The 18,839-nt window shown below is 38.8% G+C and overlaps 1 protein-coding gene across 4 annotated transcripts in view; it reads right to left on the bottom strand.

The window, feature by feature from the left end:
• Positions 1-1,022: 1,022 nt before the first annotated feature.
• The window catches only part of crtac1b (cartilage acidic protein 1b), a 39,601-nt gene continuing 21,784 nt past the window's right edge, over positions 1,023-18,839 (bottom strand). For 2 of the 4 annotated variants that reach the window (XM_053621246.1, XM_053621245.1), the window contains exons 5-15: positions 15,628-15,784; positions 14,631-14,765; positions 13,938-14,083; positions 11,526-11,662; positions 10,623-10,705; positions 9,948-10,048; positions 9,477-9,645; positions 7,230-7,378; positions 6,803-6,845; positions 6,527-6,670; positions 5,454-6,218 (exon numbers count right to left, since the gene is read on the bottom strand). In XM_053621246.1, coding sequence (XP_053477221.1) covers positions 6,115-6,218; positions 6,527-6,670; positions 6,803-6,845; positions 7,230-7,378; positions 9,477-9,645; positions 9,948-10,048; positions 10,623-10,705; positions 11,526-11,662; positions 13,938-14,083; positions 14,631-14,765; positions 15,628-15,784 — 1,368 coding nt within the window. In that variant the 3' untranslated portion in view covers positions 5,454-6,114. Of the gene's footprint in view, positions 1,702-5,453; positions 6,671-6,802; positions 6,846-7,229; positions 7,379-9,476; positions 9,646-9,947; positions 10,049-10,622; positions 10,706-11,525; positions 11,663-13,937; positions 14,084-14,630; positions 14,766-15,627; positions 15,785-18,839 lie in introns of those variants that run through there. The other 2 variants (XM_053621247.1, XM_053621248.1) reach the window with 2 other exon arrangements.

The following is an 18,839-nucleotide window of genomic DNA, read 5'->3' as shown; positions in this document are numbered from 1 at the left end:
CCCAAATTACAAAAAAGTATGTGTAGGGATGAGTTTTCACAGACTTTCACAGATTTTTTTCACTGCAGTTTCATTTACCTTCTCTGTTCTGATTAGAGAAGTAACAACATGGCTTGCTCCAGAAACGCTGAGGATAAGAACAGAATGTTTAGATGAATAGACGCAGAAGTGTCTATTGTGTTGTCTGCTACAAGTTCAAAACAAATGTGTCCATGGTGTTAATCAAAAGTGATCATGTCAAGCACCAGTGCAAAACAAAACATAACCACTTATCTCAACTGTCCAAACTAATCATTAATGGTTAAGTGTTAAATGGGAACGGTCATCACCATTCAGATATGTTAGTCACTGATCCAGACCTTTGTGAGAAAGGAATTTTATATAATTGGACCTTCACAAAGTTTACTTGAACACCCCTGAGATGCTTGTGCTTGTAATGTGCAGTTTTACACAATCTAACCTTGTCTGAAACAGATGGCTGAGCATATGCTACCCAATCACCAACAGTTTCTCTGCATGTGTCCCTGCAAATCTTAAAGGGGACCAGTATCATTTGTCCAATCAACAAACATTTAGTGGAAAAATATGTTTTGTTTTAGATATACTAAACTGTTTGAGTCCTAATGCTACAATTTATAAGGTGTTAGACACATCTAATCTGGACCAGTGTCTATGTCCACACTGTACAGACATGGTTACAGCCCTATTTTAACAAAACAGCAGAGACGAATGCAGGATTCTTATCTTCTGTGAGTCACTACTGTTAACGTATTGCCTCATTTAAAAAAAAATCAACTGTAAACAGCAGCAGCTGCAACCGTGGACAGGGGCAACTGGAAGCCTGAATGCTGCAAGCTTTGCTGGCTCACTGGAGACTGTAAGACAAGAAAAACCTTTTACCGATGGAGGATATGTAAAGTCATGCATGTTGAGTATGGCAACTGAATTGTCTGCAGATTTCCAGAACAAGGAGAAAATCGTTCAGAAAATAAAAGATGTGCCCCTGTCAGCCCAAGCAGTGCATGACATGATGATAGAGAGGGAAAAGAGCATGTACTGTGTATAACTTCGGCAGATTTGTTTTCTGTTCTGCTGGATGAGTTTACAGACACACATACACTCATACACACACACACACACACACACACACACACACACACACAGGTTTTATGCTGCTCATGTGGAAACTCAACCTCTAAGTGAAAGCCCGGCACAATTAATTCCATATTGCAACGTTTTGCAAACCTATTGTTGTTGCATATTTGATTGTTTATGGATCTAAATAAAGTTATTGTTATTGAAATGTTATTCTAAAAAATGTGTTTTAATAATAGTAAAATATTCGTTTTTGCAATGGCTCTTTCGAAAAAATTAATTAAGTAAAAAGGTTCCCGACCCCTGATTTCAGGTTTGAAATGACAGAAGCTAAATCTAGACTGGAACTAAAATAACATGTGGTCTCCTCAACAATATAGACAGAAATATGTCCATACAAGAAATCCCAATCTTGTAGATTGTTTGTAATGACTTAACATAACAAGGAAATACTGAGTATGTTACCATTAACTAGTAGAAGAAAACATTTGCTTTATAATTACAAAAACATGCATCAGGCCAGTAAACTTAGCTGAAAGTCCACCTGAGGTTTATCTTCAATTATTTGAATTATCAGGCCCCCACTACTACCAGAGCTCGGGTGCACTAAAGAAAGAAAGAAAGAAAAATAATTAATTAATTAGTTAATGAACAATGACAACGACGACAACGACAACAACAACAACAACAATAATGATAATAATAATAATAATAATAATAATAATAATAATAATAATAATGCCGCAAGCAGCAATCTGCAGGGTCCAAGCCATCTTAGCAAACATCACCCCCAGTGGCTAGTCCTTTCCAATGCACATAGAACAATAAAGATTCCATACATGAATTTACTTATGAAGTTTTGCAACAATAGCTCAATGCTAGTTGTGTAAAATGCCTGCTGAAAACTGAAGGTGCTGAAGGTGACCACGTTTTTGAAGTAATTTCGTGCTGATTAAAAATCAAGTAACAGATTAGCACATTGATGTAGCACACCAAATTTCAGCACGATTGGACTTGTAGCTTCTGTAACTTTGCATATCACCTAAGAACCCTTTGCCATACATACACTGCGAGTTTTGTGTTATTCCATGCAGGCATTCATGAATTACAGCTTGAATAAACCAGCTCCATCCCACTTGGATTGATTGGAGTGTGGCAGCCATACTGTTTCAAAATGTTTTTTAAGAATTATTAAGCTTCACACTCCTGAGTACTTGACACCAAAATACATGACAATCTTGAAAAAAAAATTAAAATCCTAGGACTAGTTTGCTAAAGAAGGTTTTGCATATTATGTGTATTGTAAATTGGAGTGGGTGGGATAAATGCAAATGGAAAATTTATATGGGTTGAGCCAAGGAATAAACACTAACAAGAAATTTCACTGTGGCTCTTATTTTCCAAGAGATGTGCTTGTTTTTGTAAGCAAAAACATGAACATCGCCTGCAGTAGCCAGTGTTACTGAATAGCTCAATATTAACCCTGCCAATTGACTGCTGAAAATGTACTGGCCGATTGTGGCCATTATTTAATTATTGTGACCATTTTTTTTTTAATTACTTAGGTCATCATCAAGATTACAGATCATCATTACAAGTTATCATAATGATGCACCATACCAAATTTCAGCTCAATCAGACTTACAGTTCCTGGGAAAGTTATCTGACTTTAGCTCCACCCCTTAAGGCATGACCACACCCCATACTTTGCACCTGACCTTAGAATCTTGTCCTGTACACCAATCAGCCATAACGTTAAAACCACCGACAGGTGAAGTGAATAGCATTGATTACCTCTTTACATTGGCACCTGCCAAGGGGTGGGATGTATTCAGCAGCAAGTGAACAATCAGTTGTCAAAGTTGATGTTTTGGAAGCTTTGATTAGGACCAAATTGTGATAGCTAGACGACTGGGTCAGAGCATCTCCAAAATGGCAGGTCTTGTGGGGTGTTCTCGGTATGCTGTGGTTAGTACCTACCAAAAGTGGTCCAAGGAAGGACAACCAGTGAACCAGCAACAGGGTCATGGTTGCCCAAGGCTCAATGATGCATATGGGGAGTAAAGGCTAGCCCGTCTGGTTCAATCCCAAAGAAGAGCTACTGTAGCACAAATTGCTGAAAAGGTTCATGCTGGCTATGATAGAAAGGTGTCACAATACACCTTGTGCGGTGCTTACTTGGGGAAGAGATGGCACCAGGACACATTATGGGAAGAAAGCAAGCTGATAGAGGTGGTGTGATGCTCTGGACAATGTTCTGCTGGGAAACCTTGGGTCCTGACATTCATGTGAATGTTACTTTTACTCATACCACCCCCTAAACATTGTTGCAGACCAAGTACACCACTTCATGGCAACGATATTCCCTAATAGCAGTGGCCTCTTTCAGCAGGATATTGTGCCCTGCCACACTGCAAAAACTGTTCAGGAATGGTTTGAGGAACATGACAAAGAGTTCAGTCGGCCTCCAAATTCCCCAGATCTCAATCCGATCGAGCATCTGTGGGACGTGCTGGACAAACAAGTCCTATCCATGGAGGCTCCACCTCACAATTTACACTACTCAAAGGATCTGCTGCTTACATCTTGGTGCCAGATACCACAAGACACCTTCTGAGGTCTTGTGGAGTCCATGCCTTGATGTGAACTTGTGCCAGAACTGTTTTGGTAGCAGAAGGGAGGTTTTATTTTAGTTTTAGGCAGGTGGTTTTATTGTTATGGCTGATCAGTGCATACAGTGCACTCCACTAATATTGGCACCCCTGGTAAAAATGAGCAAAGAAGGCTGTGAAAAATTGTCTTTATTGTTTAACCTTTTGATCGTTTGTTTAAAAAATCACAAAAATACTCTGCCCTCATGGATATCAAACAATTGCAAACAAAGCACAGGTTTATCCAGAAATATCTTCGTTAAACATATGTGTGCCACAATTATTGGCACCCTCTTAGTCAATACTTTGTGCTACCTCCCCTTGCCAAGATAACAGCTGTGAGTCTTCTCCTATAATGACTGATGAGGTTGGAGTATATATGGCAAGCGATCTGAGACCATTCCTCCATACAGACTTCGAGGTCTACACTGGTAGACTCCCCTCTTCAGTTCACCTCACAGGTTTTCTGTGGGGTTCAAGTCAGGGACTGGGATGACCATGGCAGGACCTTGATTTTGTGGTCAGTAAACCATTTGTGTGTTGATTTTGATGTATGTTTTGGATCATTGTCCTGCTGGAAGATCCAACCACGGCCATTTTAAGCTTTCTGGTAGAGGCAGTCAGGTTTTCATTTAATATCTGTTGATATTTGATAGAGTGCATGATGCCATGTATCCTAACAAAATGTCCAGGTTCTCTGCCAGAAAAACAGTCCTAAAACATTAAAGAGCCACCAGCATATTTAACCGTGGACATGAGGTACTGTTCCATATGGCTACCTCTCTGCGTGTGCCAAAACCACCTCTGGTGTTTATTGCCAAAAAGCTCTATTTTGGTTTCATCTGATCATAGAACCCGATCCCCTTTTGAAGTTCCAGTATTGTCTGGCAAACTGAAGACAAAATATATATTATAAAAACATATATTGTTTTTATAATATATATGTTTTTGCAAGTATTGATTTATTTTTTTTAACAAAATATCAAAATGTTAAACAATAAAGACAAATTTTCACAGCCTTCTTTGCTCATATTTAGAAAGGGTGCCAATATAAGTGGAGGGCACTGTATGCCTTTCAACTTTTATTTGGATGCACACAAGCATTTATGAGTTACAGCTCTTTAAACAAATGATACTCTGCCTCATTACAGTCAGCCATTTTGTTAACAAATGTCAACAAATGTTGATAATTATTGAATTTTTCCTGAATAATTTGACCTCCTGTTTATGATAGAATCCTATCACTAATTCACAAAAGTAGGTTTTGCATATTATGCAAATGAGCAAAAAATTCATCATGGTGGAAAGGAGTGGATGAGGTCTATATAAGAGGGGGGAAAAAGACTTTTGAGTGTGAGAAAACTCCTAACAAGTCTGTGCCTGGGCCAATAATAATAATAATAATATATTATTATTATTATTATTATTATTATTATTATTATTACATTTATGAACTAATAGCCAACATATGAACAGCTTGCAAAAGCAAATGGCAGGCTTGATGTAGATTTCATAGAACCAACACCAGGAATTTGGTTGTTGATCCATTTTATTAAATATTAAACTGCAGACAATCCACACACACCCCACACCCAAGGAACAACCAATGACTTTTAATATGTTTCATATTAGCAATTTATATTCACAGCAAAATAAAATCATATCATTTATCATATCTGCACTTTTAGATGAAAAGTCTACAGCAAATCATTTGGGGAGACTTTATTTCATTTTGTTATTAAATAAAAATAACAATAAAAATATAAGAAATACATATTTTAAAAATAAAATAAAAATAATATTTGCAAATATGTCAATAATTAAAATACCTTGCAAAGGCAAATCACATACTTGATGTAGATTTCATAGAATCAACACCAGCAATTTGGTTGTTGATCCATTTTTATTAAATATTAAACTGCAAATAATCTACAACCCATATCCAAGGAACAACCTGTGACCTTGAATATATTTTTATATTACCAATTTATATTCACACTAAGATAAAATCATATCCAGGCCTTTAGATGAAACTGTACAGCAAATAATTTGGTGAGACTTCACCACTTCAGCAGCCATGTGATGCCTTTCTTACTTCTCCACAGCTTGCTGTGTCGAATCTTTTTTCTTTTTTTCTTGAAACTCTTTTCAAAATCTTTTCTTCTTTAAAATGCCTGTAAGTTCCTGTGGGCATGCACAATGTCTATTCTACAAGTATTAGAGCAGAAAATGAGACACAGCAGGGGTCATGATGAGAGTTGGGAGTCCAAAGAGAGTTCAGTTTACAGTCGACTCCCAATACACAGGAGAGAGAATGAACAGCAGAGGAGGAGTGATGATGACAAGGAAGAAAGGATCCATCAGCAGGTTAGACAGAGAGCAGCGTGAGCAGAGTTAGAGACAGTAACCAGAAGTGAGAAGGCCACTGTTTGAAAGCAGAAGATCTGTTTTCCTCAAAGTATGCTACTTGAGCTGCAGGCAGAAAGCACAGAGAGAACTCATCCACATTTATTTTACTGACTTTAATATAAGGACATTTTGTGAATATCTGAAAATGTGAGACAGCACAGAGTGAAAGGAAAGGAAAACAAATTGGAAGCTATAAAGCAACAATAGAAAAGAGGATCATGGGAAAGCTGTAGGCAGTCATATTTGGCCATAAACACAGACTTGGGTTTAAAACTGATGCAGTCCATGAACGCTTAAAGCAGCGTGACAGTTGGAAGGCCTCATGACAGTTCCTTCTTTTATTAATCCCTAGTCAGCAGTTTCCTACTCACCCACACAGGCTGATCCCTCATCATTAGACTCGTGTCCCTGGTTACACTTCTTCTTTGAGCGGCACTTGAAGCTCCCATATGTATTGGTACAGACAGGACGCTCAGGGGGACACGCAGAGGGAAACTGTGTACACTCATCCTGATCTGGGAGTTACAAGGCAGTGGAATGAAGGATTGTATGTGGGGGATTTGCAACAGTCAAGTGACAGATGACAACACAGTTTGGGGGGTTTACAGTGACACTGAACAACAATCTGTAAAGTCTATGAATCTTACCAGTGCATCGGCCATTTTCATTAACAAAAAATCCATGTCCACACTGCAAAAGATGCATAAAGGGAACATAATATAAAGGGACTAATTTGACTTATTTAAAAGTTTTGATTCAAGTGGAGCAATACTAAAAAATTACCAAATGTTTTTGTATCTGCCTCAATTTGTCTAATCAATATGAACAAATATTTCAAACCGCATCTCTAAATGTTTAGTTCATTTTAATCTGGGAGTAATAAGATGGAATAAATAGCTCTAATAAACAGGTTGTAAATAGAAAACAAAAAAGTGATTTTAGTGTACTTCAAGAGCATGTTTCATAAAAATCATTTTTATTACTAAAGACCAATAAGTATACAGGTATTGATAATAGCATGCAAGAGGGTTAACCATTTAAAAATCATAAAAGTCAACAAAGCACTGCCCACACCTCAATCTCGACTGCTGGGGTCACTTCCTCCTCCTTAGATGTTGGATAGTTGATCTCCATAACTGTGTTCAGGTCACTGAGCTCCAATGGTCTGGCTACAGAGCGTCCATCTGGCCAGTACACCTCCACATTGGTGGCCACGTCTTTCCCTGTTGGCGAAGAACATGGCAGGGAAGCAAAAAGCCTCTCAGCACTTAGAGAACAGTCTGCCTTTGTAACCTCCCCTCAGAGTTAGGAGACACAATGAATGATTTCTTCTCTTTAAGCACAGCTCTCAATGGAAAAATTCCACTCAGGAGAAAAGGCCTCCCAAGAAGCTCTTTGGCAAAAGCCAGGTTGGAGCAGGCTTGGGTTTGGCACAAGGGTTGCAAGCTCTTAACAAATGCACAAGAATGTACAGGGCTACAGCTGTGTGCAGTATGGACTAAACTTGTCTGATTTGATACAGTAAATGAAAGTCTCATGAATAACACCATACAAGACAGGATTATGAGTTTGGGAGCTAGTCGTATAGCAGGCAATGTTCCACAGAGATGCTCAACAACCAGATTAGAATTGAGGTAAATGTGTTGCATACTGTGCTGAATGCCAGAACACCATGAATGTTCTATATTAATGCATTCGAGCAGCTTTTGGCAAAGTAACATCCTATATTTAGCCACCATCAACCCATCCCAACCCATCCAAATTCTCACTCTACACCACCTATCTGCTGGCAGTGCCACAACGAGAGCCTGGCTACAGTTACTACAACAGTAGGTATGGCAATGTCCAAGACATGGTGATCATCACAGAAACCATGCAAAAGAAGCAACACATGGCAGAAGAATATTATAGAACTTCAAAGGGAAGGGATGGGGGAAGAGCTCGATTGCAAGCAGCTCCCATTTCCTTCCATTCCTCTTTTTAGTCAAGCATGGAGAGATGCTTTGAGTGCCTTGCCAGTCTTTAATTAAAGCAACATTTCTTAGGTAAACAGATACGCAGGGGCTCCTGCCAGGACCCAGTCTGCATCTCCAGGTGCCCCTTGGGAGAAAATATTGGACACTTGACCTGCTGAGGCTCATGATAGCTCTTCAAGAGACTGTTATGCTTAAATTCTACATGTAGCTCATATAGGGTAAAAGTCATCAAGCTGTATTTTATGCTAGCATTCAGTGATGAGTCAGCAGTGAAGGTTCCATGAGGCACAATTGTAGCCAACAGCGAATGTATGAAGCAATGTACATTACTGAATTTTGCGGTAATGTAATCTTCGGCTCTGTGGGAGCTGCAAACTGAAACTTTATGGCTAACAATCAAGTGCTCTGACAGCTATTCCAATAACATGGAATTAGTAGTCCTTCAGATCTCAAGTCATCTGATGTGATTTACAATCTTTTAGCTCCTGCTCCACACATCCACCCACCAGCACCAAATATGCATGCGTGGCTGTACCCAACACTAGGTATGCATATATTTACAGGCCCTCTGGGCTGATCATTTGACCACTAACGGAGAGAATTTTGATTTTCACAGCATATTTAGAAAGTTCACAGTTTCCAACTGGCTTCCTACCACTGCTACAAATCTGGCTGATGGCTCCCTGATGAGTTGCTGAAGCCACGCTCGGCAGAGCATCCGTAACTGAGCCATGGAGAGGGAGCACGTTCCTGTGCTGACCACCGGCTTCTGCACCTGTACACCGATGTCTCATCACAGACTTCTAATCAGTGAGGATATTAAAAATGCCGGCTTGTACATGGATAATGTTACCGCTGCATGAACACACTTGACATATGCACCCTCATGAAACGGGAATCACAGTGGAGTCAAGCAAAGCACATGTTGCTTCACTGTGTACTGACCCTTATTTGCTGAAATTAAATGAAATTATGGATGTTTTAATAGTAGAGCTGTCAGATTTTATGAAGTATAATGTGATTTCTATTTATTTATTGTATTGATTCTAATGTTAGTTGTTAATATCAAATGTTTATTTCAATATCAGCTGTCTTTGGCTCTTCTTATTGTCACTGTTGTTATTAATGCCATTCGCGAGATAAAATTTTGAATGAATACAGCATACCAACACACATAAACATAAGTATAGGCCCATTTTGTACTCATGTAGTCAACACATTTGTCTAAATTAACAGCAAAACCTAGGAATTCTGTTAAGCTGCTCTGAATCTTGGTGTTAGGAAACTAAAACTGTGAGAGTGCTTTGTATGCTGGCTAGAAGTTAAATACAAATACAGCACTTACCAAGGCCAAAGTGAGCTACAGGTTCCATTTCACACAGGTATCCAGAGCCTCCATCGATGATGCGTGTGTGAACGCCATTTCTTTTAGTGTAGACCACCACTTTGGCCCCCCGAGCAAAAGCCCCGAACTGAGTGCGTGGAATCACACGGAGCCATCTGTTAGATGATCCCTGTAAGGAGCAATCAACAGCATGGGATAACTTGGAGAAAACCTCTAAAATAACTTGCATTTAGCAACAGCTACATTAATGGTGTTTGTTGTTGTTTAAATGGATGAAATTACTAAATGGATTTATTAATGACTAATGAAATGAAATGGCTATTTTAACTAGTAACTAGACAACAAAATACACAGCAATTTCACAAATAATGATTTTCTTTCACATTTGAATGCAAACACAATTTTCTGTTTAGAATGCATTTTCCTGTATTTTGCAGCTGTTTCATAAGAAGGTGGACATCAGATGCTCACTTGGTTCACTCGGTACACCGTGATAGGCTGAGCTGCACTCTCGCCATGCGTTACCAGCAGATCTAACTGTCCATCTCCATCAAAATCAGTCACAGCAGCTCCTACAAGACAAATGTAGAGATCAGATGCAACACAGGTGATAGTGCCATGCCATGAAATCATCCTTTTTTTATATATATATATACATAACATGTTAAATGAGAAACATAAGGAGACACTTTATGACTTAAATTGTTTGTTTTGGTTTATATATCATATTATAACGTGGAGAAAGTCATTCACCAGTCAAGATCTATCATTTCTGCTTCCCATTGAATCTCTCCTACATAAAATACCCTGACTTTTAACCTTAGATTAATACAATAACCTTACACTAATTAATTAAGACTCAATGATAGGTGATTATCATTACTCTAACTGAATATAGTCCACATGCTTATAAAATGATATGCTTGGTAAGAAAGAAAAAATACAGCACAGTAGAGCTCTGACACCACCCACTGGTAAAGAAAGGTCACATATTTATGCTTGCTTAATTGTCAGGTGTTAGGAATTTAACCTGGAGTTTAACCTGAAGGAATTTGTGTTTTATACAACCAAATACCAAATAATGTGGTTGTTTGCATTTGCATAAAATTACACAATTTTATTATAAGACAAATAATAGGCAGATACCTGTTCCCCTCCCTTCTGGCTCAGCTGCCTCCCCAATGTTCAGCTCCTCTATATATGGGTCTGAATTTCCTCTTCGAGACACCCTGGGAATGCAATTAGCAGTTAACATGCACCTTAATTTTACTACAAACTGTAGCAGTGGTTCTCAAACTTTTTCAGTGTGAGGCCCCCTTTGTTTAGGCTGCATCCTTTTGTGGCCCCCTAGAATCGTCAAATTTTTTAAATTAGGTTTTTTTTTCCACACTAGGCTCTTCTGCATTACCTTTCTCAGCACAGAGGCTGCGTCCTCTATCTAAAAACATATCCATTTTAAGTAGTCGTAGGTTTTTGTCAGCCTGTGGTTAACAGTACTGTACACTAGTATATCAAAGAATGTCTCTGTTTGGTGATGTTTCAGCTTAGTTTACTGTGTATAACTGATTTAAATGATTAATATTTCTCATTTTTATGTACATCATAGTTCAAAGGTTGACAATCCCGACTTACTTACAGGTAAAATTAATTTTTTGATGGCCTCCCGGCGCCATCTGGCGGCCCCCAGTTTGAGAACCACTGCTCCAGAGAGTGTTTCACTCTACATCACAGTGATATAGCTATAGTTACTGTCTTTATGCTTTCTGTTTTTGGTTCAGTGTTACATAGCAGGTGTCACTTGAGGTTGTCCTCTACAGAATTGTAATTGGTGTGCTGATCCATCAGGTTGCTTTTCAGGTTGGAATGGCGTGTATTTTGCATGACTACGGGGTGTTTTTTTTTTTTTAAACTGGCCTGTCTAGGCCTACTCAGATATCCACAGTAAGATTGCGGTTTTCCATTAATATCTTTTGGCCTTAAATACTTCATTTTCTGGCTGAGCTTTATTTTATGTTCGTTATTTGATGAACTGAAGTCTTCTTGGTTTACCTAAACAGTCTGTTGGCTGATGATCCTCTATATGCAATGTTGTTGAAAAAGACCTCCAACTCATTGTCACTGTCAAAGTCTGCAACGATGACCGTGCGCACAGGAGACGGCATGGCAAACTTCTGTGAAGCAATGTCCTGAGACACAAGGGTATCAGTATCACTCATACATATACACACCCCTTTTATCATACTTTCCTAAATTCACTGTGAAAGAAGAAAATTTACAGTAAAGACAAATACAAATACTAAGAAAGGCACATGTAGACTGTAACGCATCTGGATAGTAAATAATTAATGTCTGATGTCTTGTACGTTTGACACAGAAGGCAGACCTCAAGGTAAATCATGCAGCTCAAAGACCTGCAGCAGCAGGAAGTAAGAGCAGGAGGAAGTAACTGATATCTCCTTGGTTCAGTGGTGCAGCAATAAGTCCATGAAGAGTTATAGAGCACTGCACTCCCCCAAGTATTTACCCCTCATTTTAATTATAGGGCTCATAAACTCTGCTTGACGAGTACCCTACAATGACCTTGTCCTACCGAGGTAAAGAAGATACGATGGACAGCTTTGGACAGGGCTTACACTGAGCAAGAGCAAAATCAAAAGTGAAAGAGAAGTGAACATTTCTTACAATCTGCTTTTGGCCATTTGGTACCGTCACGCCTATATAATAAAGAAGGCATACTAGGTGCATGTTTGGTGTAAAATTACAGTGCCTTAAAATTAAAAACTTAAGCAGTTTGCAGTGCCTGTACAGCTTGAGGTCACTTCAGATTTAATTAGCAATTCAGCAAAGTGACAGAACATCTTAATTAGAAATGGCAGTGGTCACAAGAGCCAGCAGTGCATTGCAGATGTCTCTGTACAAGTGCTCCCACAGGACATTAACCCAGTATGTGACCCCTATAAAACAGCTCCCCAGTGACATTTATCTATCTGGCCAGAATAAACATCACCCGTAGTGACAACATCCAAAACAGCACTGCAGGTTAACACATAATACTGTTCCACAATCACACAAGGCTCCAGTTCAGCACTGTACTTGAAGATCAGGTTGATTTATGACTCATGTTTGAAAATAAATATTGCATGAAAAGCCCTTTACATTAGGTTAGATCAGTTTAGCTCAGTTTAAGTATATTTAGTCAGGGCAAACACCAGAGTTAGCTACTAGCTAATTTACATCTATAGTTCCTGGGCAGGTAAACAGACCCAAACAATTATTTTGGACTGTACAGGAGCCATTGATTCTGACATGAACCCAAATACTATGAACTCCCCTGTTACTCATAAATCTATCCTCAGAGAATTATTATAGTATCGTTATCATAGACATATGCTGCTTTGTATGGAGTAATATATAATATGTGGTGAATTAACTGATTATTGATAATGCAGTGATATTAAAATACTTTCACTACAAGCACGACTTGCAAGCTAAACCAGAATTAACTAAATGGATTTTATCATATTTCATTATTTTATATTCATTCAGTCTTCCAGATACAGAACAAGGCTAGTGTTATACTGGATTTATATCAGAACAATATGAATCCAGCATAATTTAGAACAAGTTAGTTGAACTGAATCAGAGACATGATTTAATGTGTATCTGGATAAGATGTCCTACACATCTTTCATTTTAGTCTACTGTATTTGAATACGTTAATCAGTCAGATATAATCAGGTAGACCTCTGATTGTATGTGTAATTGCACTGTGGTCATAGCAAAGGCCTCAGACAGTCACTCTCTCATCAACGCTTTCTCCACCAGCATTAGGATAATCAACACTGCTCCAATCTGCAGAGCTCCGTAATCAGCAACTGTCATAAAATCTTGCATTCTGTAGCATCTTACTATGTTTGCCTGAAGAGGAGTGACACAGAGTTAAATGTTCAGTAGAAATGAATAACAGTCAGAATGCTTTAATCAAAAAGGAGGCGCTGTAGACAAATTCTGAGTCATTGTGCTTAAAATTCTGCAATGTGTGTCTGAAGGCATTTCAAAAATGGACAAGAAAATCTTGGCTCAATTATGCTGTCCAAGCATCAAATTATGGGTACACAGAGAAATAATAAAATAATTCACAGAACTAATATAATTATTATGGCAAACTATTCAAATACTTCCCCTAGCAGATTACACCTACCATTTGTTCCTCAGAAACATTAGCTTTCAATTTACAGCAAATAAATGTACTAAAGTAAAGCAAGTCTTCAATGAAGCAAACAAATGGCATCGGTTAGTCAAATAACTGGTATAGAACTGGTGCAATGATGAGCACTGTCCAGCTGCCATGGTTAGCTCATCCAACCTTAATCCATCTGCTCAGTTGTATGCTGCCTCAAGTGCAAGTCATTTTGCATTAATGCATGCATAATGTAAATGTATAGATTCAAACAAACTCACCTTGAATCTTTGTTTGCGGTTATTGTTTAATTGCAGGTACAGACGATGTGGCCCATTCCAGTTGCCATACACAATATCTGTCCTCCCATCCCGATTAAAATCTGCTAGAGCTACTCCACGACCATGCTGCATTGGGTCCTCAACTCCTGCAACAAGTGTACATCATCAGAAACAAATAAATATTGACTTTTGCTGTTCATGTTTTTGTATACATTAAGACAAAAAAAAAAACCACACAGTATGGCCAAAAGTATGTGGACACCTGACCATCACTCTCATATGTGGGTCTTCCCCAAACTGTTGCCACAAAGTTAGAAGGAACTAAGGGGCTCAAACATGTTTCATCATGACAACACTCCTTTCACAAAGCAATCAAGGTCCAACATTGGTTTGCCAAGGTTGATGTGGTAGAACTTGAATGCCCTGAGCCCTGACCTCAATCCCACTGAACACCTTTGGGATGAACTGGAACAATGATTGCTCACCATACTTTCTCACTTGACATCAGTACCCAATCTCACTAATGCTCTTGTGGCTGAAATCCCCACAGCCATGCTCCAATTCTAGTGGAAAGCCTTCCCAGAAGACTGAAGGCTGTTATAGCACCAATGGTGAAACCAACTCCATGGTCTTGGAATGGGCATATATGGATGTGATGGTCAGGTTTCCAAATACTATCCTTGTACAGCTCACCTGCCTGCGCGGCCACATCTGTAAACGTCCCGTCTCCATTGTTGTGGAAAAGAAAGTTGGGGCTGTACTCGTTGGCACAGAATATATCAGGAAGGGTCTGGCTGAGTATGGGCCCCACCACGACCCCACGTCCTCCTATAGTTCATCACAGGGACAACCACATTTACCATATGCAATGTGCAAATCATTTCTGCTTTTCCAGCCCATTCCTCTATGCAGGCATGCCACTGTTTCTGCTGACACAAACTACTATCACATTACAGACTCTCTACAGCCATATTGCCCCTCACTGCAGTGCTCATTTTAGTACCCTGGAGGCAATGATAAAACTCAGAATGTTTAACGCTTACATCTTTAAATGTTGTGAACATTTCCTCTGCAATGCATTCACATGATGTGCTTTGTTGCACTGTCCTTTAGCGAAATATTTAGATTCCTATTTGACCAAAATGCACCCGAGCCTCAACCCCATGATAATTATAAAAGAAAAGATTCAAATACACAGACTGAACATGGCTTTATCATATATCCAAAATGACCTTTCAGAATAATTCTGTACTCTAGTTCTCCCTGCCTCAGTGCACAACCTTTCATAACTGTGCTTCCACTGAAACAGCGTTGAATAGAGGATCAAAGTCCACTTCACAGTCTGTGCTGATTAATGGAATGTTTGGCCCATTGAGCAAGTCCGGGTTGAAGTATGGCTCTGTCGTCCTTGTGCCTCCCTATGACTTTCAGAACAGCAAACAGCTGAGTGGGCCAAAAACTGCCACTGTGCTGCTGCAGCAGCGCCTCACATGCGCATTCTCTCTCTATTAGGGCTGCTTTACTCAATAAACTCTGTCCATAACTCAATGACTCGCAGCTGATATGAGCACTGGGTTCTGGTGTAAATCAGCCACAGGGTTAAGCACACTGACCCTAAAGCCAGCTGCTTTTAAGGGTTTCTGGTAATAAACCCTTTCTCTTACACATATAAAGTAATATAACAGTATACCTGTAAACTTGTTGACTCCGGCTTGTTCTGCCACGTTAGACAGTGCAATAATCCCCATGGACAGGTCGCTGGCACTTTCATCCATTTCAATCAGAGCATGTGGCCCCACATTCCCACTGGCATAGTTGGCAATGTAGATTGCATAACGCCCTGTTCCCTAATACAGAGGAGGATTATTTATTGTGCATGTACCATTCTAAGCGATTCATATGTCTGCACAAATACAAAATGTGTGATTATGATAATGCCAAACGCAGCATGGACGTGCGCCTCCAAATGTTAACTATCACTTCGTTGGATTGTAGGCCTTCATTTCTCTTGTTTGAGGACCCCATTCCTTTGCCTTCTCTGCATTCTCCAGCACCTACCCCGTGGATATTAATTTCACACTCCATTATCAGACAGAGTCCCTGTGGGCCTGAACTCAGTGAAGGAGCCGTCTAAATGAACTTGCGCGCACAGTTTCAATAAAGTCTCCAGGGATCCCTGCATCTCCACACCAGGGAAATGATGAACTAAAGAAATGTGTGCATAAGTATATAAATACCACTACCTAGTCTCTGCGGTCTTAATGGTGCATAGGAATGTAAATGTCAAAAACATTACATTGCTCTTTGTACTCTACTGAGACGTCAACTCAGGTCAAGAAAACCAGCTTGAGAAAGGGAGTTAAGAGAATATTATATATGCTATAAATATTATGGGCGTCATTGGTTTCAGTTTACTGAAAATTACTTAATGGATATCATTTTTATTTGATTCATAAACGTAATAAATAGAGATTGGAAACACACAGATAGATAGGAATATCATTATAATTTACGTTGTACTGCAACTTTTTATTTTGTCCCATTTTTTGTCACTGTTAATTACCAGAAATTTGAAAGCCAGCTACCAGTTAGGTAGGTGAGGGCTAGCACATGCTTTCTCCAAAACACATGAAGCCAGCAACCGCATCTTTTACTGTTGTCCATGCTACAGTACTTCACAGGGCAGCAGAACCCAAAGCATTAACAGTTTTCATTCACACATGAGCTGACTGACGGCCCTAATTAGCTAGAGTCGCTTTGGTTGACAGAGTAATGCCATCCTACCATCCAGCAAGGCCAGTTATACTTTCTTGGACTCCTTGCCATGGATGACACTGGTACCTTCAGTATTCGAACTCGAGGCAATACAGAGACAATAAAGTTGTGTCACTCAGGAGCCAGCAGTTGTTAACCTCATTTAATAACCATCAATCCACCACTGTCAAATTTGATACATTGAATAATAAAAGAAAACTGGTTTAGTCAAAACTTGTCTATAATGGATGTCTAGGGGCATTTGTTGAATTTTGTCAAAGATTTTACATATATGACTATACTGTGTGTTAACAGAATGAGACAAACATAAAAGGGATGTCTTACCATAGTCCTCCTCATTCAGTTTTATCCAAATTCTTTTGATGTTCTTATGGTGTCCATATGAACACAGCTACTGAGGCACTGCCATGTTTAACACATAACTGCAATTTCTCTTCATAAGAAAGTTGCCCTATCTCTGACAGGTTGAATTATGCAGATATTGTCCAGGCTGTATCCCTGGCTTGTGCTTAGTGATCAAGAGATAGGTTCCAGATCCACCGGACCCTTCATTCATTCATATTCACTGGTTACTAAAGATAACTGAATGTAATGTTGTATGCAAAAGTTTTGGCACCCCTGGGCAAATCACATACAATATTTTGCTGGTTTTTCAGTGAAATGAATTATATATATATATATATATATATATATATATATATATATATATATATATATATATATATATATAAACAAATAAATAACTAAAAACTTTTTTCCAAGTTTGGACTAAGTTAATAGTTAAACCGCCTTTGCCAGATATCACAACTTTCAAAGGCTTTCTGTAGTCACCTAGGAGTCTTTCTAGTCTTGCTTAATAAATGTTCACTAACCTTTCCTTGCAGATCAGGTGACTATGAAGGCCATTCCAAAAGCTTTAGCTTGCATTTCTTGAAGTAGTTCCTGGTAGATTCTGAGGTGTTTTGGATCACTGTTCTGTTGTAGAAGCTTCGGTTTCTTGAATAACTATATCACGTTTGCTTACAAAATTTGCCACTTTTTACTAGAATCCATCTTCCTTCTACGTCTGCAATGTTTTCTGTCACACTGGCCACCACACAAGCCCAAAGTACAAGAGATCCACCCATATGTGTAACAGTTAGCAAGCTGTGCTTTTCATCAAATGCAGCTGCTTCTTTCTCCAAAAATACCTTTATATTGTGGCCAAAGAATTCCATTTTCACTTCATCAGCCAATAGCACTTCTTTCCAAAATGCCTCTGGCTTCTAAACATTGTCTTCTATACATCAGATGTTCGATTTTGTAATGAAGTCAAAGGTGAGGTTTCTTTCTGATGATTCATCCATGCCAGCATACAGGCATTTCTATCTGAAAGTTTTCTTGGTCTTCTGGATCTTGCCTTGACTTCGACAGTTCCCCTTAACTGCCATTTATACAGTAAGGACATTTTGGACAGTGAAAATTGTGAGCTAAAAGCACTATTAATATATTTGTATAGCCTTTCTCAACTTTGTAGGCATCAATGAGCTTCATTTTCAGATCCTCAGTCAGCTGCTTAGAGGAGCCCATGGTAGGTAAGTGTTAGCACAAGGTTTGAAGAGTCAGAGAATTTATTACTGGAAATGTTATTCCTAATGACAATTCTTGATCTTCCTAATGAGACTTAATGAGTCAGTTATGGCCTAATGAGTTAATTAAGTTCTGAGACTTTACAACTGGAAAGGTGTCCAAATTTTTGCACATGCCACAATAACTATTTTGTTTCTATTTTTTTCCAGTTCATCAAATATAAAGGAACTGCACATTTTGCAGATTTAAAAAACAAAACAAAAAAAAAAACAGTTTGCTGCAGAGAATACCTTTTTTCATTTCAATTAAGCAATATCACACAAGCAAGAGTACTGCTGAAGTGAATATCACTGCATATTCACTTCATTAAATCTGTTCAGTGATATTTACTACAACAATACAATTGCACGTGTGATACTGTATTTATACAACAGTTCCATAAACAAGAAATAATATTGTGTAACTGAAATTTCAGACAAAATATATCTAAATATTTAGTTTATTTTTGCTCTGTAATGAAAATCTTTCCTAAAGAAGCCACAGCTGTGTAGCTGCCAT

Source organism: Ictalurus furcatus, chromosome 3 (assembly GCF_023375685.1).
Source record: "Ictalurus furcatus strain D&B chromosome 3, Billie_1.0, whole genome shotgun sequence".
Classification (NCBI taxonomy): domain Eukaryota; kingdom Metazoa; phylum Chordata; class Actinopteri; order Siluriformes; family Ictaluridae; genus Ictalurus; species Ictalurus furcatus.
Note: the sequence above shows the minus strand (reverse complement) of the source record. Positions and strands in the feature narration are given on the sequence as shown.